This window comes from Triturus cristatus, chromosome 12, assembly GCF_964204655.1.
Source record: "Triturus cristatus chromosome 12, aTriCri1.1, whole genome shotgun sequence".
Lineage (NCBI taxonomy): Eukaryota > Metazoa > Chordata > Amphibia > Caudata > Salamandridae > Triturus > Triturus cristatus.
In genome coordinates this window covers 461364706-461386491 of record NC_140595.1, presented here as the reverse complement: position 1 = coordinate 461386491, position 21786 = coordinate 461364706, and the positions used below count along the sequence as shown (strand labels likewise).

Sequence of the window (21786 nt, the reverse complement as noted above, 5' to 3'; positions counted from 1 at the left end):
TCTGTGTCTCACCCCAGAACTGGCCCAATAGTCTGTCTGCCCCTGTGGGCAGAATGGGGGGATTTTGCCCCTTATATGCCCCCCTGGGGAATTGAAAGCTCACTAGAAACGAGGGAAAAACGTCCCTAAGCATCAGATTGTGCCCCCACCCCATAACTGATACAGCAGTATTTCTGCCCTACAGTGCGTAGGTTTTTTATTTTTATTTTTATCAGAGTTTTGCTGTCACAGTGGTGGCAAAAAAGCCAGCTAGACACCAGATATATAGATAGCATTCCCATTTCAACAGTAAGAGAGGATATCTGAATTCTATTGGGCATAGTTTTGACATATGGACTGGCAGAGTGGGGATACATCTAAATTTCCTCTTATTTGCTACACTGAGTGGCTGCACTACTCAGGTTTGGTATGATTTCATCCAAACTTTGAGGTCTGCAGGGCACTCTGGGTGAAAAAACATACTGGGGTTCACTCAGGTCACACAACCCTGGACTCCTCAGGGTGTCATAAATGTCTGGGTGTGGTGGGTTTTCTGTCGTTGGAGCTGAGCCCGGCCCAAATTCTGCAGCTACCCACATCGCTGAAAAGTATCTTTTTTTCATGCCAGAAATTTCATGTCTTCACAATGAATCTTGGTGCCTTTCCTGTCGTGAGCTCTAGGCCCACCCATATAGAAAGTTACTGTTAGGTTTTTTTATCAGAAGTGTGGGAGCACAGCATAGTAAACCCTTTACTACCAGTTGGATTTCTCTCCATTTTTGGCTTCCAAATGTAAGCCAGTGTGAACTAAAGAACGCATTTTACAAAATGCGTCACAATAATATTACCGTATTTGTAACCCCAAATTTAGAGGTGTACATGTACCCACTTTTGCTTAACTGTATTTTGTGCACATTTCAAAAATACATAGGTTTCCTATACACCCATTTTTCATTCATTAGATTTTACCATAATAATTGCTGAATGGTCGCTACACAATGAGAAATCAATACAAGCTGAAGCTCAGATAGTGGCTCTGGTTATGTATGCCTTTGGGCAACTTGCAGACACTATTTATCCCTGGACCTGAAGGGTCTGACCGACGTAACAGTAGGTTACTTTTGTAAATTGTCAATCGGGTCAACAACGTTGTTACCAATTGCTATTTGTTCCTGCTTATTTTCATAATTTTTTTATTTTGACAATTATTTTTTGGGGTAAAACATGAGCAATCTACACGAATGCAGAGGTACAGAGAATAATATATCCCAATTGGGCAGTTCCTGCCATATGGGAGGTTATCCGAGGTAGGCAGCAACTGTTTGCAAATATGAACTTTTATACTGGTTTCTGCTGTCTACGATAAGTGGGGACATACCTAGACTTGGAGACAAGGCCCAAGTGCAGAAATGCTAGATTAGGAATGGAGCATAGGAATATTAAACGGTGCTTAAGAAAAACACGATTTAAAGTGATGCAGATGAAAAACTTTCATAAGATCTGATTCACACCGGTGATTCTATAAAAGATGTTGTAAAACCAGTGGTTTGCAGTTCATACATTAGTGGTCTACATACACATGTTGTGAATAAACTGAAGCGCATGTTCCAGCAAAGACTCATGCTTTTGTCACACTGTTATTGATATAATTTATATACTGTTAGCGTGTGCAGGGGACTGGTGTTCTGTTTTACCAGTGGATATCCACACGTTGGGGAGGAGGGTGGCTCTCCCTACCCTTATGCATCTCAATCCTCACTCAGTACTAGAGTATACTTACCTGCGTATTGCCCAGGAGCACCAACACCTTATAGAACCACCTACCAAGCAGTTTCAACTACATACACATGTTCTTTGACTGTGCATTGGCACCGATATTCTGGCATATGCTTCTAGTGAAGATAGGAGAAATTCGTGCAAGGTATAGCATAAGCACAAAATTAGCTGTTGTATGAATTTGATCCTTGGAAAGAAAAGGGGTTAACAAAATAACTCATTCATAGACCTGGCCTGTGTATACTCGAAATGAGCAATCGATCCAGAGATAGTTAACAGCGTCTCTATACCGATTTTACTTTTTTATTTATTTGTGTAGATGGGCTACCTAAAAGATATCTTGGATACTGCTCAGCAGTTTGACTCTACAAAGGCCTTGGAAATGGGAACCCTCATCGATGACCTATTGTATACACCTGAGAATCAGCCTTTTTGATCAATTATTGTACCTTTGTTAGAGTGATGAGTAGATGTGGGGCGGAAGAAAGGGTGACCAAGATGGATGGGGAAAACACCATGACATTCCAGGAATGATCAGATATTTAACATTGCTCTGTGATGATCAGTGTCGTTTGCTCTTGGGATTAGTCATGTTTAGTGCTACATATTTCGGTGTGTTAAAACAAATAAAACCTGTTTAAATGTGAAAGAGCTCAGCCTTTAGAAATTTAACAGCAGTGTGGAACTGGTAAGAGTCCCAGGCTGTTTTTCTCACTCTAAAACTATTCTTGTACTTTTATTATACTGGAGTATTGCAGTCTGTTTTTCAAAAGTATTCTTATGTAATCTAAACATTGGTTTACAATTGTGAACTCGTAATGTATGCATGTTATTATGGTCACCAAAGAATTACCTCTTGGTATATTCTGATAGAATTGTTAACATTTATAATGAGATGCCGTTGCTATTCCCGTATATTAACAAAACCATGGTGAACTTTCCTTGCAGCAACATGATATTTGCTTGTGTACGCATCACAAACAGCTGGATTTGTTTGAATAGGTTTTAATTGTGACTAATGGGATCTGGTTTCATATACGGGGACCTTTCGAAGTCTGTAGAACTTAAAGGGCAAAACAATTCCAGCCCTCTGTGGATACAAAAGTATACGAAGTACTTAGGATGATACTGTAGACCACTGTATTTCTACTAAAGAATATTTAAGACTTATTGAATGGTTAGGGAGCACAGTATGGTAGGCAGTGAGAGCTGAGGACCCAGTTCTGCATAAGCACCAGGTTATATTATGCCCCTATTTCACACAAGCCATCTGGAAGCAAAGGAAAGAGATATAATGGTGCCAAGAAAACAAGAGGCACTTTGCACTAAAATGCATGTTTCCCTCCCTGTTAAACGTAGGGTATTTGCAGATGTGGGGCCATGTTATAGAAGTTCCCCAGGTGCCCAACGGGCGTTTGTGCCCACTTTGTGCGCCCCGTGGCACTTTAGTATTATAGAAGGGGCCGCAGACGCTTGTGCATTCCTTTCTATAATACTGAAATTGCTGGGGCACATACAGCGTTAGCGCTTTCTCGAAAGGGCTTTCTCTCATTTGCATGGGAGCGTGGTCCCATGCACAGGAGGGAATCCCTTTGCCTCTGTGCCCGTGCTGTATTACAGACGTGGGTGCTGAGGCAAAGAAGCTCTCAGGAAGTGCACTGACAGTGTGCCACATAAAAGTTGGTGCACTATCAGTGCTCCCCTTGATTGCAGCCCTCTGGAGGGGGGAAAGTGGGTCCCATGTACCCTCCCAGACATCCCCTTGCAAGTGGGTGCAGTCACTCACTGCATCTGCCTGCAGGGGGAGCTTTAATTGGATGGCACCTGAACTGTGAAAACATGGAGCGCTTCAAAGCAGCTTATTCAATGTAATAGTGTGCACTTTCCATGTTTGCTGGTGCACCTGTTTTAAGGTGCACCCAGCGCAAACAGTGAAAGTGTACCCTTTACATAATCAGGCCCGTGAAGTCTTGGCAACTTCTAAGGCCTCAAAATGTCTGGCACTTGTTGAAAGTCTTGAGAATGCTGATCAAGGTTGCTCCATTAAGACACAGTGGGGCAGTGCAGACACCAATCATTGCAGGCCTTTTGATAACCCAGTAGCTGCTACATTGGGGACAAGAGAGGGTGAAACATTAATCTTGTTGTATGAAATGAACTGGATCGAAGGGTGTGGAACATGGATCTTGAAAAACATGGAGGCATGCATAGTCAGTGAAGGCGCTTTGACGCTGACGTGTGCAGTGTTAAATGACTCCTTGTGGAATCACTTGATAATCAGTTGAGTAGTAAAATGCTTACGTATTTCTGTACACTACAACATTACCTGCTGAAATCACCAGGTTTGATTAAAAAAAATTCTAAAGCGCGCACTTGCTCCCAAACGTCTTAGTGCTAGCTTAATACTATGTCCTGCAACATGGGAACAGACTAACTAAAACACAGAAGTTAGAATAGCTGTAAAAACGGAAAAAATGATCTGACATTTAACAAGGAAGGGTAAGGCATTCCACAAAATGCAGGTGGAATGTACAAAATTGCGACCGCCCCTATGCCACTTTCTTGATTCTGGAAACAGTAATCGATCTAGAGGTGGCTGTTCACAGTATTCTTTTTGGGGAATACCACCGGAATTTAGTTCTAAAGTACTGTGGCCCAAATCCAAGCAGTGCTTTATGTGCCAGGCTTAATGCCTTAAAGGCGATCGTTTTCCTGACATGGAGCCAGTGAACCGCCGCCAATACAGTGGTAACTGACTTAAACTTGACACCTTCTTGAGCAACCGGCAGGCTGAGGTCTGCAGCATCTGGAGCTTGTTTAATGATCTTTCTTTTAATGCCCAAGTAGAGGGCGTTACAATAATCAAGTCTAGATTAGACATGGGAAATGACCACTGACTTTTTCAGATCAGGTGGAATGAAGGGTGACATCTTCCTTAGCCTTTTTATAATAAACATGGAGAAGCTAATTTGTTGACTTGTTCCACGAATGACAGCACAGCATCAAATATGAGCCCTAGATTTCTTACTTTTGAAACTGGCCGGAGAGAGAGACTGAGGCCACCAAAATGTGTCCCAAAATGTAACTTCTTTCCCAAATAGGAGAACCTCTGTTTTGTTAGTGTTTCATTTTAAACAGTTGCTTCTTATCCAGTTTGCAGTGCCCTGCATACTGCTATTAAACCAATCTGCAATTTCTTCAACATTACTAGAGATTGACAGCACAATCTGGGTAACGTCAGTGTATGCTGTAGTGGCAAAGCCAAAATAATGTTTGAGTTTGACTAAAGGAGCACATAGATATTAAATGGCGTAAAGCTGAGGAATGACTCATTGGGAACTCCACTAGGCAGAGTAGGAAAGATCTTGAATTAAACTCCCCAAGGGTCACCCTCTGCTCACGGTCTCCTTAAAATTAAGGCAGAAGGTTATGAGCAGATCTGTAATACCAATCACTGCTAAGCGCTCCAAAATATATGTATGGCTCACAGTATCGAAGGCTGCTGAAAGGTCCAGAAGGACCACCGCAGCCCTCCCATCATTGTCTATAGGGAGTCTGATCTCTTCTGAGACTGCAACTAAGGCAGTCTCAGAGCTGCGGCCGGATCTAATGCCGAACTGGGACTCATTCAGAAAATGATTGTTCCCTAGATATTCTGACAGAATTCTATTGCCTCTCGATGACCTTAGTAGAAAAAGGTAATGGAGATATAGGTCGGTAATTGCTTTCCATCATAGAGTCAGGACATGGTTTTTTCAGAAGTGGTTAGGTCAGATCTAATTCCACTCCATAGAAAAGCAACCCTCCCAAATCATGTTATTTAATAGCACCCTAAGTATTGGGGCTATTTTATGGACCATTTTATGCATTTCCTTGGGTGGAACGGGGTCTGACGGGGCCCCTGATTTTGTATGCGTAATTAAAACTCAGTTACTTGATTGTTTGTGAGCAGAGGATAATTGGAAAGCTCAACGTTCCTAGATTCTGGAGGGGAAAGTTCGACCCTTGGATCATTGGAAGATCTAAAGGAATCAAATTCGCTATATACTGCTTTATCTTTTATCCTTAAAGTATGTTGTGAGTTTATCACAAAAGAACTGGATCGGGGAAGAGACAGTCAAGAGTTTGGAACACACGGTTGTCTGGACAGTATAAACATGTTCTCTTGGTGAATTTGCATTGTTAATTTTCTCTGTGTAATATTTCGTTTTTTCCTCAATACTGTTTTTGTACTCCTGAATAAGCCTTTTGTACTTAACTTTTTCATCGTCCTTGTAGCTGTATCTCCATATTTCCTCTTGTCTAAGACATTTCTGCTTCGTTTCTCTTAATTTATGGGAGAACCATGGTGCAGATGGACTGTTTCTAAATGTTTTCACATTTTTCTCTGGAATCAAATTGGAGACTGCGTCGCATAGACACTTGTACATTACCGCTGCTTCGTTAGAGTTTTCTGGGAGCCTCAGCGCTGAGACTTTAAGGTGCTCTTTCAGATCTTCATGATTCAGCTTGTTCCAGGCCCAATATGTTTTGTTACCATCCCATCAGGATTTACTAGGAGCTTAGGTACTCATACATTTAGACTAAAATGGACTGCACTGTGATCTAACCAGAATAACAGGAGTACCGTTTCCACCTGCAAGACAGAATAGTTTGAGAAAATGCCATCCAGAATGTGGCCTGCCTTTGTGTGCAGCGGACTTCACCAACTGATTCATATTTAAACAACTAAATGTTTCCAATAAAATGCTTGCTCTGTATTTTAATCCTCTTCTAAATAAAAATTAAAATCACCAAAAACTGTAAAATTCGGGTAGGGTATGCTGGACTCCCACAAGAGTATTTAGTGCTTTTAAGAACTGTGCCTTAGGACCGGGTGGTCTGTAAATTAAAACTCCATGAAACATTTATTTGACACTTAATTTACATTTAAATAACGGTGATCATGCGTCGTATTGTTTTGCAGAAAACACCTATCTGCTTTAAGGCATGTCCTGCGTATCCTGTTCTCTTGAAAGTGATTGTTTTTATTACAGGAATGATTTACATTAGGTGACAAGGCATTTGAAGGATGGGTAGCTTTAGGCCTTTTGTGCTACACTGTGGGGTGGGAAGGGGAACGGAAGAGAGGAGATTATGGTTGTAGTTATTGAGCGTGTGGAAAAAGCAGAAAGTGATGTGAATGGGGAGATGGGGCATTGCAACAAGGGTATGGACAGCAGTAGTGGACACTAATCTGATGGAGACTTCTAGCCGCAGATTACTTACCTTAGAATATTATCAAGGCATCAGACTGGATCTGAAATGTTTTAAAGAAATCCTCTTGTGCGCCGGTAGGTAGTGTGGGTTTGCTCCACGTGGCGTAGTTAGTGTTGTCCTCTCCGGAAGGGAGTGCACAGTGCCTATAAAAGCCCACCCTAGTGCACTGACCTCAGTTCCTGTTTTTCCGGGCCATCAGTATGAATCTGATTGGAGCTTGCCTCAGTCACTTTTTGACTGACTTCTTTCGACACTTTTGTCGATTACTAGTTTGCCTTTTTCTATTGTTTCAGAGATGTCCTGAAGAATCACACTGGGTTCAAACATTGTGTAGCCTCTCATCGACAGATGATAGTGATTGACCCCCACTTGCTATGTCTGTGGTGCTGGGAGAGGGACCACGACTCTGCATAGTGTGCGAAGTGCAAGACTATGAACCCCAAGGCCATTTGCAAGCAGGCCATGAAGTTTTGGGATGTTCGCCATGCTATTCCGCGCTGCTCCAGACCTCATTCGTGTGGAAGGTCTCGGGACCGCTCCCAAAGTCACTCGCATTGATCCTCTTCGCACACCAGAACTTCTTCAGGTAATTCCCCTAAGAAAAAGTTAAAGAAGTCGAAGCACTCTGACTTCTTTGGACAACGCCAGGGAACGACACCACAAATCCTAACATTGCTTGCAGGTGTTTCCTATGAAGCCAGCGGCAGAAACAGGGTCTGCTCTGCACTTCGCTGAATTTCTTGGAGCCAGAGCGACCCCTGCCCAACTCAGAGTTTTATGAGGTCATTCGTCTAATTTCTGAGCAGTAAAACACCTCTGGAGCACCTTCGGGTCCTACTGGTTTTCGAGGGACTTTGCTCTGCTGGTGGGTCAGCCCCTGGCACCAGACAACCCCTTAGGATTCATTAGAGGATCCAGATCTGCCCGACAGCAACTTCGCAACCTCCTCTGGTGCTGAACCCATAGTGATTCCTGACTCTGATACAGAACCGGACTGGCATTGCACAACGTCACTTCTGGCACCAACCTGGCCACACGGCCTAAATTCGAGACAGAGCCCTATTTCACTGACGGGCTCACTGAGGAACATGAATGGAGGGGATCTGACGATCCCTATACCTTTACTGACCCCTTTGCAGAGTCCATGACTGATGACAACTGGTATGAGGACTTGGCTGCAAGGGTCTCGGCGTGTTTTCTACCACACTACCGGATAGGAAATCCAAGAGGCTGGATATCTTTAGGAAGAAAATGTTCTCTTCCACCGGGCTGGCTCTGCGGTCTGTGAACGCCGCATGTTTTTGGGCCGGTATTCCCATACTGTATGGCATACAGTTGTGCAAATGCTGCCCATGGTCCTGGATGAGGCTTGGGCCATACTCTCCCCAGGTATTACTGAAGGGCGAGATACAGCAAAGTTCACAACTTGATGCAGGTTGGACACGACCAACTTACTGAGCAGAGCTATTGTTTCTTTGGTGACATTTTGGCATCAAGCCTGGTTGAATAATGCTGGGTTTTCAGGGGATGTCTAAATCAGATTCAGCCTAGGAGAGATTTATGGACAGTAGGGCCATTGCCAGGTTGGTGAGGCCCTCTATGACCCCACGACAGCCGCATTCTGCTTTATGCCCCTTATGTTTTTACGGTACGGGCTATCAGCCATGTCCATTCCCCCTTGCCACCACGGCCAGCAGGCTCAGTCCTTTTGTGGCCACAGACACAGATCCCACAAGCCTCCTGGGGCTCAAAGTCAGAGGTCCTCCCAATCTGCCCCTCCCACCCCAGCAGCTGCCCAGTCAGAGTCCCTTTAGTATGCCCTTAATCCATCATTGACACTGAGTTAGTGGCAGAATCCAACACCATCTGCCCCGATGGCGTGAGATCACAACAGCAAGTGGGTGCTATAGATAGTCCTCCGGGGTTATGCCATCCCCTTCCAACAAACCATGCTGCCACTTCCTCTGTCCCCAGATCAGCTGATAGAAGGCCACCTTGCACTCTTGCAACAGGAAGTACTGTCCCTTCTGGCCAGTGGAGCAATTGAGATGGCGCCAGTGTCAGAAGTAGGTCGTGGTTGCTAGTCCTGCTACTTTCTGGTGCCAAGAAGGTTATATTAGATCTGTGCCCTCTCAATTACTTATTGAAAAAGTAAAAATTAAAGATGCTCACCCTGTCTCATGTCTTTTCTGCCCCCTGGAGACTGGATGGTAGTGTTGGACTTGTAGGATGCCTATTTCCACATTCCCATCCTGCCTGCCCACAGACACCTTGAGCATTATCAGTTTGTTGTGCTCTCCTTCGGAGTTACCAGTGCCCCACCGTTCACCAAGGTGATGGCAGGGGCTGCAGCACATCTGCAGAGGTCAAGGGTTCCAGACTTCCTCCTACCTCGACGATTCGCTGTTGAATGCGGGCTCACCCCAGGCAGTCGTCTCCCACCTCAAGACAACGGCAGAGGTTCACTATCAATGTGCTGATATCACACCTGAAACCCTCTCAGATGCACCATTTCACTTGAGCTGTTCTGGATACAGTGGAATTTCAGACTTATCCTGCAGAACAGCGAGTCCAGGATATTCGGGCTATGATTCCTATTTTTCAGCCTCTATGGATATCAGAGATACTAACTCTGAGGCTGCTGGGTCGCATCACCTCATGCATCTTGTTGGTAAAATATGCTCATTGGCATATGCAGGCTTTGCAGTGGGACTTAAGGACCCAGTGGGCACAGCATAAGAAAAATCTCTCCGACCTGGTGCTGATATGTGAGGGAACTGCAAACATCCCGCACTTGTAGATCACAGATCTCAATTGGGTCAATCGCATACCTCTCTCTCTTACCCACTCAGTGCTCAGAGTAGTGACAGATGCATCACTTATGGGTTGGGACAGCCATCTTGAAGAGGTAGAGATCATAGGCATCGGACCTCCAGTGGAATCTCAGCTCCACATCAGTCTTTTGTAACTGAGAGCGATGTGACTGGCACTGAAAGCCTTACTTCCTTCCGTCAAGGGAAGGCTAGTTTAGGTATTCAAGGACAACACCACTGACATGTGGTATTGCAATAAGCTGGATGGGGTGGGGTCGCGGACCCTATATCAAGAGGCTCTGCACTTCAGGACATGGTTGGAATGTCACAGCATATTCCTAGTGGTTCAACATCTGATGGGCTATTTGAACGGCAGAGCAGACGAGCTCAGCCGTCGTTGCCTAGCGGATCACAAATGGTGTCTTCATCTGGAGGAGGTGCAAGGTCACTTCCGAGTTCACGTAGGGCCTTGTTTAGATCTATTCGCCACCGCTAAGAACGTACAATGTCAGCATTGCTACGTTCTGGAGTTACCAAGGTGGCTGTGGCTCTGAGATGCATTTTTTATCAAGAAGATCAAGAACTATTGAGCCCAAGTCCTCTTAGTGGCTTCGGACTGGGCATGGAGAGTATGGTATCCCAAACTCCTTTGCCTGAGCATCTGTCCTCCAGTTAGGCTGCGCATTCATGCATGGAGATTTAGTTGTGACAGTTGAGGCTGTTTGATCTCCCTCCTGAAGTAGGCGATGTCATTCTGGCAGCCAGGTGCTCTTCTACCACAACTATTTATATCTGTCAATGGGAGGCGTTTGTGGCCTGGTGTGCACCTAAAAATCAGTTTTCCCTCCGTCGTCACCATTGTCTGAAGTTCTCCTCTTTGTTCTGTTCCTGGGCTAGCATGGCTTAGCTTTGGGCACAGTGAAATGATATGTTTGCCATTTCCATCTTTCTACGACTGCCGGATAAACCTTCCCTGTTTAAATCACCTGTTGTGACTAGATTCCTTAAAGGTTTGCAGCATATGTTCCCTCCCACACCCTTCATTATGCCCCAATGGGACTTAAAATTAGTTTGCACCTTCTTCATGTGTTCCCCTTTTGAGCTGATGCACAGCTGCCCTCTACTTTCCTAATGATCCCTTATGGGGTAACTTCTGCCAGGTGGATTAGTGAAGTGCAGGCATTTTCCGTTAATCCTCCGTACAATGCATTCCTCCCAGACAAGCTGGTTCTTAGAACTCTGGCATTCTTTTTGCCAAAGGTGCTCACACCTTTTCACATGGGGCAAAACATCACCCTGCTACTTTGATCCCCCCCTTCATCCTTCGAATGAAGAGGAGAGACTCCACCACCTGGACCCAAAAAGAGTGTTTTCGCTCAATATTGATCAATCTAAAGAATTCCAGGTGGGCTATCAACTCTTTGTTGGATTTGCAGGGACAAAGAAAGGGAATGCAATTCAGAAGAGAACCATTTCTCAATGGATCATACTTTGTACTAAGATCTGCTACGCAGTGGCCAAGAAACCGCTTTCTGAGCGCTTAAGAGCTCAATCCATTAGAGCTACGCTGCAACCTCTGTGTTGGCTAGAGGAGTGTCCCATTCATGGACATCTGCCAGGCAGCTACTTGGTCATCACTCCACACGTTTGCCAAACACTACTTCCACAACAGTCAGGATTGGCGAGATGCCCATTCAGTCCTCATTGACTTCTAAGTTTAAAACAGTCTGCAGACCCACCTTCGGGGAGAGATTGCTTTGGTATGTATTCTAAGGTAAGGTATCTGTGTCTAGAATTCTCCTTCAGATGAACAATTTACTTACCTTCTGTAACACCTTATCTGGTAGAGAATCTATCTAGCCTCAGATTTCTTACCGACTCTCCCTTTCTTCCCTTTGTGCTAACTTTCTTCTCACATAGGAGATCCTTTAGGACCACACTTTGGCACACAAGTCACTTCTCCTCTTGCTTGGGTCTGTGCTTCGGGAGCCGAAAAATAGTCAAGAACTGAGGTCAGCGTGATGAGGTGGTGCCTATATAGGCACTGTGCGCATCCCTTCTGGCATGGATGGAAAGTGTAAAGTTCGTGGCTATGGGGATCTCAGCTCTTTCACAAAAGAAACTGACTTTGGGAAGTCAATGTAAGAATGTAGGGGCTACGTAGATATTACATGCATGACCACTTCAAACCACTTCTATGCTAGTACACTTACTCCCCATGCAAAAATGAGGGGACCAGTAGAACAACAGAATACACTATAGGAAACGTTTAAGTCACTTAGACATGGACAGTCAATGTCAATGCCCAAAGTTGCTTGTTAGTGCTAGCAGTGGAGCCAGGCATTTAATAGGCTGCAGTACTCACTGCTAAAACAGATTTAGTTGTGTCTGCAAACCAATGGAATCGAAGGCTCAAAATAAGGAAATAGTGATTGAGGCTGGTAAAACACGATGTATGAGAGGGTGTGTGAAACCATGAATAAGGTGACAAATGAACAGCAAGGCTGAGATGACATGCGAACGCCTGTAGCAAGAGAGGCTTGGTGGAAGGCCATGAGGTTGTAACTGTTAGGGATTATTTTGCGTGTTCACGAAATATCTATATAGATGACAGTCAGTTTGCAAACAAACTTGAATCTCTCAACTGGTCATTTCAGACAAACTGTTCTTGGAAACCAACTTTACCATTGATATGATTTACGCCGGTTGCAGTCCGCTAACAACCCCAGCCACATTGGACTTTTGTGAAGTTGTTTAAACATTTAGAAAATTTGAATAGTCCTAGGATCTTACTATTATTTCAAATGGCAAAATCTATAGGGAAAGCTTTCAACCCTTTGTGAATCAGGCAACCATTACTTTATTTGCAGAGTAGGTAAACCTAACAAAAACTGTCAATCCTGTAGCCTTCTAAACCTTCATGGTATAGCAACTAAACTTCTAGCCAAAGATGCTAGCTAACAGATTGCTGTTGTCTATGAGATCACTGATACTTCCAGATAAATCCTTATTTATGCTTCATAGATCTACATACTTAAATCTGTGACTTTTGCGTTATTTATTTATTTATAAAGTTCTATATTGCGCGGACTAGACCCGCTGAGGGTTACAGAAGTTACATCACAAGAAAAGTTGAGTGTTAGTCACATATAAATGAGCATCTAAGATGCGATCTTGTAGATTGTAAGTTCTCGTTGAAAGTCAGGATTGTGTTGGTCATTCTCATTTAGAGATCATCATGTATCTTGAGATGAGCAGCTTCAGGTTGGTAACAACTTGCCTCATGGCTGGGATCGGTAGAGAGTTTTATTCATTAGAAGTAGTTTGACTTCTTTTTTGAAGGAGGTGGAGGAGGGGTTCTTTCTGATTGTTTGGGGCAGGGCATTCCATATCCTCGGTGCTAGGCCAGAGAAGGTGCATGTGTAGGTTTTCTTTTTCTTAAATTGTTGTGGTTGCCTGTATAAGCCAGATACAATAGCTGGCCTCCTGGTCATGTGGCCTATTGACTTTGTGAAACCATTTGACTCTACTGATGGTTCCTTCGGTTTGGAGACCTGGGGAAAATTATTTTTGTGCTAAAATGTATCTCACAAGTAACTCTCCTCTATATGACAACCACCATAGTGGGTGGGGGGAAATGGGTTTGTGCATGGCTCTTTCTGAAGGAAGTGGGACATGTCAAGGGTCCTCCCCTGTGCCTGACTCTCTTGGAATTAGTGATTGAACCCTAGAAATGCTTGAGCAGGTATCACCCTTGATTGAGCTTTTTCCCTGAAGCAAAGGCAGAGAGGGACAGATATCTCTCTATACAAACCATGTCTTGTTATACATTGCAGATCTCTGGTACATGAAAGCTAAGTTGCTCTATATTTTTTAAAGTATGACCAGTACATAGGGTTTCATAATATTTGGAACATATGTACTCTCTTTTCAGTTAAGCACTGGTCCATTGGCCCACTGGGTTTTTGCCATCTCACTTTGAATGAGAGAGGTTTCTCTTATTCACGTAAAGAAGTAAATGGGAATATTGAATTGTACTCCAAGAGACTTTCAAAAAGGGTGTATTGCTCTGGATCAAGCTAGCTCTGTTGCTTTTTGGATAGTGCCCCTCTGTTAAAAACAATGTCACATTGTCACATGTTTTTTATATCTTATGGAGAATCCTGTGAGGGCTCCTTGAGGCATAAAAAAGATTATTGCAGTGTTAAGAAATGTTTTATGGGAACAAGAATCCCAGGAACCTCACTGCCCAAACTGTGTCACTCCATGCATGAGTCGCATATGAGTTGGGTATGTCCTTGCCTTTATGGTGCTAATATTGGTCAGGCTGCTTGGTGGTTATGACAAATTGTGATATCCTCCCCCTTGAATAAAGCTTCCACTAAGATTGTTGGTCTGGTTTTGGGCAGTGGCACACACTTGTTTTTCTTGTAATGCATATTGGATACTCAGGAACTACCTCTAACACATACTAAACACCTTTGTGAGGGTGTCATTACGCTTTGTGAAATTGATTTTGAACCAGAGATATTCTTGGTATTTGGAAACTGGGAGATGTTATGAGTAGAAATGTGATAAAAGTATTTGACGAGCCCGCATATATTTTGATCTGTGGTGTACGGAGGACTACCATTACCTTTAACTCTGGTATGCCTTATATAGCTAAGATTGACTGCTGTGAAATATAGGATCATTCACTGATTTAAGCTAGGTTACTAATGGAAGAATTCATAGATAGAGTGGTCTCCAAGATTTATGGGATTCTTAAGTGTAGTATGCCACATACCCTACTGAGCTAGAGGGAGAAAATGGTGGTTCACCTGGTTCTGTCTGAATTTGTGGATTGGGCTGATACCTTATACCCCCAAAAGGTAGGTAGATACTATAGTCTTTGGCACATGCAGCTTAAAATCCTGGATCCTATTGTAATAGATTCAAATTGTTTAAGTGTCTGGATATTAATCCCACTTGTGTCGCATGTCAGAGAATGGACTTTAATCCACACACTCTTGGAGGGAAAGTAATATCCTTGTATTTCGCGATGCAGCGCATATTGAATTGGTGACTGTTTTCGGAAAGTAAATTGTACTGACCCTTCATATGGCTGTGTTGGGGCTGAATGCTGAACTTCATTTGCCTAAAATCATATTGACCTTCTATGCTTTAGGCTTAATGTTATCTCATAGACAAATAGCATGTGAATGGGGCAATTCCAGTACTCCAGATGTCGACTCTTGTAGTTGGGGAATGAACCGATGTAGGTCTGTTTAAAAAACAGTTGATAACTGAGGATGGATTAAAGAACATGCACCCTATTAATGCACAACTGAGCGGTGAGGGTATTTGTGAATAAAGAAACATTGCTGTGGAATTGGGATAAGGCTGTAAAAATGTGTTTCACTTCTTGTGGAGCAATGGTTGAAAAAAACAAGAGTGTGGATGGACCTCCTATGCCCACATACTTACTACTACAACATTATTTCTATACGCCTAAATAACTTACAATGGTATTAATACTTGACTACTCCGCATTCTTTCAATTTATCATTTCACTGTGTGAATTAAAAAGAACATTAATATATAAATATATATATATATATATATGTTATTAATGTATGTTTAACCTTGTGTGTTTGTTTTGTTTTTAGATCCCAACAATAAGACTAAAGTGAATAGTACATTAATCGATGAACCACTAATTATGGAGTAAGTGTATATCAGACCTTGAATAAAATCATTTAATTAGAAAGCAAGATGTATTGGATATTGAATGAACTCTTTTACATTACATCAGTGTGTTTGGATTTGAAATATAGTAGAGTATAAAAATTAATTTAACACATGATGACACTAAGACCTTAAAAGATATAGAAATATCTGTTTACCTGTACTTTCAAAAGACCGATATTCCCTTATTTTTAATACCCTGTGTCTAATACAATAAGTATGCATTGAACAACTATATCATTGCTATGCACAGTGAAGATCCTTCATCCAAAAGGAATTGTTTTAGCAATATATTCAAGGTATATCTGAGAAGCTCACTCTTTGGATTCATCAAAGAGTTCACAGAGAAGAGTTTTTCATATTAATTCGTAGAAAAATCATAGGATATATATTTGGTTAAACACACTGGTTAAATTTTGGCGACTTTGAATAACTTGTTTTACCAGTGGTAAACATGGAATTAGCATCCATCAAAGGAATAGGTGGTGGCTAATTTTCCACAAATATTGCAGGAATGGCATTGGGAATAGTAAATAATTCTGATGTAATGCCTATGAGATGTACTAAAGGATACTACCCTCAAGCTCTGAGTATTGTCAGGACTTTGAGTGACTCTGAACGTCGGAAAGAGAATCCAAAGCAAGATATATATATATATATATTCTCTTCCCCTTGCTATTTTCCGGGTTAATTGCTTCATATCTAAGAAAGGAAGTTATTAGGTTGCCCTAACAGCACAATGAGTAGCCAGTTGATGTAGGAAGGATCAGAAGTGGGCTTTGGGAAGCCAAGGAGCAGGCGGAGTATTGGCAAGTTAGATCCTGAATGAGGTGTCATAGTTTGCACCAAGAGGTAACATCTCATGTTGTATTAGTCATGCTGTACTGAATCACTATTCTATCCTCGCACAATGTATCCTATACTAATTTTGGGATAATTTGCTTTTGTGGTACCTGGATTGTGAATGCCTCTAAAATGCAGTTTATAGTTTAACTAGCTGATACATGCTTAGTTTTCTAACTAGGGTTTAAGCTACAAAGGTGGGCAGGGTAATAAGGAAGGGGAAATGGTTATCACCTCGTATGCCTAAGAAGGAAGCAATGCTTTAGGAGAGAACAGAGAATAAAAAACTGTAGAAATGGTTCTAAAACCTCAGGAACAAGAAGGGCAAGAAAGTAATGCCATAGGTGTGAAAATGCAGTACTTGAAAAATTGATCTGCAACAAAGAATTTACCTTTGATAGCATACTTTCTGATGAGATAGTTTCTACAGAGTCCTTACTTGAACCCCTTTCAAAAATATTGAATCTGCAAACTTAAAACAGCAGTGCAGAGTCTCTGGGGCTCCTTGGTGTTCCAATTGAAGTAATGCTGCGGCTTCTTGAAAGGTGCATTGCATCGTGATGTCTGTTGAGCCTTTTTTCTGCACACCCATACAGGTCAGGCGTGAAAAAACATAAGAAAAATCATCAAACAATAAATGTATAATCTTCAAAAGAGGAGGTGAGAGGTTAACAAGAAATCCCCATAAGCAGTTTCATCCATCACAAAAGCCTTACAGAAAGTAACTAACATATTGTTGTAATGGTTGCTTCCTCCCACACACTCCTTACGTGAACCACTTGTGATACTTGTGGTAGATCAGCTTACCCTTCATTTTGAGAAAATGAATTGGTAATTCATTGTCATGGCAATGGGGATCCACTTCATAATTCAGGAAAGCTGAGATACGAAGCCTCCTTGCCTAATCTGAGCTAATTATGAGTACATGGACCTTGTGTGATTTAATGTCTTGTGTGACTTTGTGGAGGAGAGGTACTGCGTGATGCTGCAGTTGAGATGAAAACCCCAGTGCCCTGATAGTCTCTCATGGAATTCTTCCAAGAAAGTTAGAATGTGCAATAGAGAGGATATTTACTCTTCCCATATTTTGCAAAAAGATCTACATCGGGCACACCCCAGAGATCAGTAATGTATGATCTTTTATTACCTGCAGGAGCTCCATTTGTAATATGTTGAGAATATCCCACTGAAAGATTTACTTTAGCCTTCTCCAATCATGACAGATGGCTACTTACAGACCAAACTCTATGTCTGTGGTAAAGAACCATAGTCAATTGCATTGTCTCTGAGTAGTTTGCGCAGTATTGTCCATGAGACGCAGAATCTGTTTTCCCTATAAAAGAAAAGCATATATTTCTGGCTAGTTTGACTGGTCTCACCTCTATGAACTTGATGTGCTGAGTTGTCTGTTGAAGAGGCAAACAGCCCGATTTAGTTTGTCAGAGAGGGTACTCCATCGCAAAGGCGACGGAGTACCCTCTCTGCCAAACTGAAGATCCGCCTGCCTTATTCAGAGTTGGGCAAATCTTCAGTATGTCGAGAGAAGAGACTACTCAGTCTTTGCTGCCAACATACACCTCTGACGGACCAACAGAGAAAGGGCCATCAGAGATATTGACATTTGCCTACCTACCCTATTTATAGATGTGATCAAATGGCAAGGTTTCACTGTCGGTCACCATCAGGTAAAAACTTGTGGGCACTGAACACTAAAGAATGACCCTCATACGGTGGGCAAAATCTCCCATTTAAGGGGATCATTGATTTTTTTTTATTTTCAACGACAAAATCCTGCTTTGGGATTCTATTTTTTAAAATATAAAAAATTGGCAAGTTTGCCGAAGGGCTCTGTCATGTTGACAGAGCCGTCTGTCAAACTTTCAATACATTGTCAGTAACCACCGCAAAGGTGGTTTCTGCCAATGCAAGAGATGTCCACTTGCCCAGCAGACATTTCTAAATGGGGGACGAGTACTCCCTCAGGGATTTTAAGTATTTTATGGAGTAAATGGTGTCCACCAAACTCTACATCGGGCTCCAAATAGCTTTGAATGGGAGATCCTCGAAGTGAGCTCCCCAGCCCTAAAGTGATACAACCAGCATCCACCACCTGACGCCTGCCAGAAGATTCAGCAGAGGTGCCCACTACCGTCGGGAACAGACGAATGATGGGTAAAGCCTGATTAAATCTTACACTTGGTAGCACTGCCTTTGTTGACAGTATTGTAGTGGTTTTATTTGTAAACAGGCGTGGGACATGACAAAGGAAATGAAAGATGCCACAAAGTCCTAAGACTTATTTTGTTGTCTAACAAATGTTCTACAAAACCCTTGACACAATCAATGAATGTTGTCCAATCTCTCCTCAAAGGGAAAGGACTGTCCATAATTATCCAAAATTGCCCCAATAAAATTGGAGTCACTGGGTAGGAGCAAGAAAGGACTGCTTTTTGTTTAGTGAAGCCAAGCCCATGCTGAAGGGCGATTGTAGCAGACAGGTTTGCCTTGGGTAGTGCCAGTGATGACACTTTGAGCATCCAGTTGTCCAGATAAGGATACACATACATTCCTTGGTGATGCAAGTGACGGACTGCTACTATCATTACTTCTCTAGGATGCTGTGAAATTGGAACATTGAAAACATTATCTTTTATGTCCATTGAGACCAGCCAACACTTCTTCTGTAAGAGTGGAGTACTTGTTGAACCATTGCCATCGTCCATTAATTGCATGGTTGGGGTAAGCTGGAAGGGTATAGGGAGCAGGTGGGAAAGTGGGGAAGCGAATAACTCAAAATCACAATTTGCAGAACCTTCTGGTCCAAAGATAACTTTTGCCGCTAGCCCCTACACTTGCCCCCGCTGTACAGGTCCTTTGAGTCTCCTACATCAAGGGTGCAGAGTTGTTTTGTTATGAATGGGGAGGTGGCAGAGAAGGTCTGTGGGTGTTTTTTTTCTCAACAGTTTAGCAGGGTTGAGTTGTAGGACTTCAGCAAGACGGCTCTTGAGAAATTGGGGTGCTAATATGTCAGTGTGAGCTGCTGCAGTAGCACAGGGCAGCAGTCTGGTTGTCTGTGGCTGATGTGGAGGGAGAGAAGGCACATTAATGGTTGTAACTGGGAGAGGGGCTGCTGGCCTGTATAGAAAGTGTGGAAGGCTGCGAACTGGGTAGGTTTGATACTTGGCCTTCTTTTTTGTATTTTGCCAATTCAGATGTAAACCGAAGAACACTTCTATGATATTAAATAATCTGTACTGCATCTGTCTTTCAGCTTCAATGGTGATTTGATTCCAGATATATTTTTTACTACAAGTGAAAGCAGACAACCATGTATACTGATTGGAGGGTAAGTAGATCTACTTGTTTTAGGCCAGATCATTTACATTTCAAAAGTTGTAAGATTAAGTCTCAAAATATTTTGACTTAGACACAGAAATGGGCAAAGATGGACATAACCACGCTTGCAACAGACACTGATAATGCAAACTCTACAACTGAATCATAAGTTTTAAAAGCGCAAATTGTAAAGCAAGAAGAAGAGGCAGCTAATGTTGGGAGACTTTGAAATAAAAGAAGGGCTGTCATTTGAGTGGGTTGAGCTACAGCCATTGAGATTTAGCTTTTTTTTGGCCTTTTGAGCTGATTAAAAGAGTAATTGTTTTAATTGGCAGTCACATAAAATGTGTGTCGTTAGTTTTTCTTTTGATCTACATGTCAGAAATATGTGCACAGGAACATGGTCTCTCATAAATATTTTACTAACGCTAAGTTGACAGGTAGACATACTACTTAGTAGTCCCTAACAGTTTGTTTTATTCTTGTTTTGAGTTCTTTTGATTCAATAGTTGGAGAGAGAGACACTGCTTTGTACGTTAGGTAGGTTATCCCAGAGAAGCATTTACCCATGTTAAAAAGTATGTGCGCTCTATAGAATAAGTTAAAATTATTCTGGAGAACAGAGCAACTTTAAAAAAAAAGTTTTGTTGTTATATTTTTAACAACAACAAAGCATATCACCATTCCATACATTACAATAAAGGTATGTGAGTACACCATGTATTGTGGTATCAGTGCATCTCTTTCTAAGAATAAGCTTCTGCGCTAAGTAGCAGGGCTCCCTCTCCGACCCCTCTTCTTGTCTCCACTCTATATCTGGATGTACCCCTGTCACTTGGCTGTCTTCGGATGTCCGACTGTTTCCGTCTAGTGACTACATAAGCTGGGTATGTTCTCCACTGCCCCACACCTGAAATTTCAAGGGCAGCCCCTCGCCTCATAAACTACTCTTTCTGCCTCCATACAATGCATCTTTCCATTGTTTCTTGGTGGAAGGGATGTGGCTTCCCCACTTATTAGCTATTTCTCTTTTCGCTATGCTTAAACTGAGGGCGGACAAAATGAGTTGATTCTGCGTAGGTCTATGTTGCACTGTGTTCCTTGGATTAGGAACTGTGACGTGGATGGGATGTGGGTTCCCAGGATGTCTGCTAGCTCTATGGCCACTTCTTTCCAGTATGCTTGTAAGTATGGAGAGTTACTAATTACTAATAATATGTAAGAAGGTGCCCCTTGCCTCTTCGCATCGCAGACAGTTGGGGGGTTTGTGACCTCCCCCGTTGTGAAAAACTGGGATCTAGTATAGTAAACGCTCTGGAGGATCTTGAATTGTATAAACCTCTAGCTCATTTTAATTACCACTTCTCAGGGTGCATCAGCGCTGCCTCCCAATCTATGTCATCCATGGGGCTGAGGTCCACATCCCCTGTGTTCTGTAGGGGCAGAGGCTATCAGGCCTATTTTTAATAAGAGTGTGATATGCCATTGAGATGGAATCTCCTCCAGGAATACCATACTTTCGAGAGAGCTTACAGTCATCCATCTTATCCCAGGTATTCCCTCAGCCTGCAGAGCATTGCGCACCTGAATATACCCAAAAAATTGTGAATCATGCAAATCATATTCTGCCTGTAGGTCACAGAAGGACTTTATCTTGCTTTTCCCCCTGGTCTCTGAGTGTCACTGTCCCAATCAGATCCCAAAGGGTCGTTCTCGACAAGCCTTATAGCTCTTTTACTTAATTTCTCATTCACATTGGGGTCATTCGGAGAGCTTTCCCTCCATCCCATGTAGGCCCTAACTTCATTCCAGGCCTCCAGGGTAGTTTTCGTAGGTCGGAGCATGAGAGGTTGAAACCTCTTACCATTGAGGCAATGTATATGGAATTTGTCTTCCCTGATGGACCTTTCCAGTTGTGTCGCTGTGTCTGACCTAGGTGCAAAGCACCACTCATTTACTGCCTGGAGCTGGGAGGCCCAGTAATATGCCCTGATTTCTGGGAGCGAATGCCACCATTGTACATGTTCCTTTGTAGGGTTTGAAGGGCTATACG

The 21786-nt window shown here is 42.7% G+C and overlaps 1 protein-coding gene across 1 annotated transcript in view; it reads left to right on the top strand.

The window, feature by feature from the left end:
* ITFG1 (integrin alpha FG-GAP repeat containing 1) overlaps positions 1 to 21786 on the top strand; it is a 1870060-nt gene that overhangs the window by 67825 nt on the left and 1780449 nt on the right. Inside the window, exons 4-5 of the mRNA XM_085639265.1 lie at positions 15476 to 15533; positions 19669 to 19743. Of these exons, the coding sequence (XP_085495391.1) occupies positions 15476 to 15533; positions 19669 to 19743 (133 nt within the window). The remainder of the gene's footprint in view (positions 1 to 15475; positions 15534 to 19668; positions 19744 to 21786) is intronic.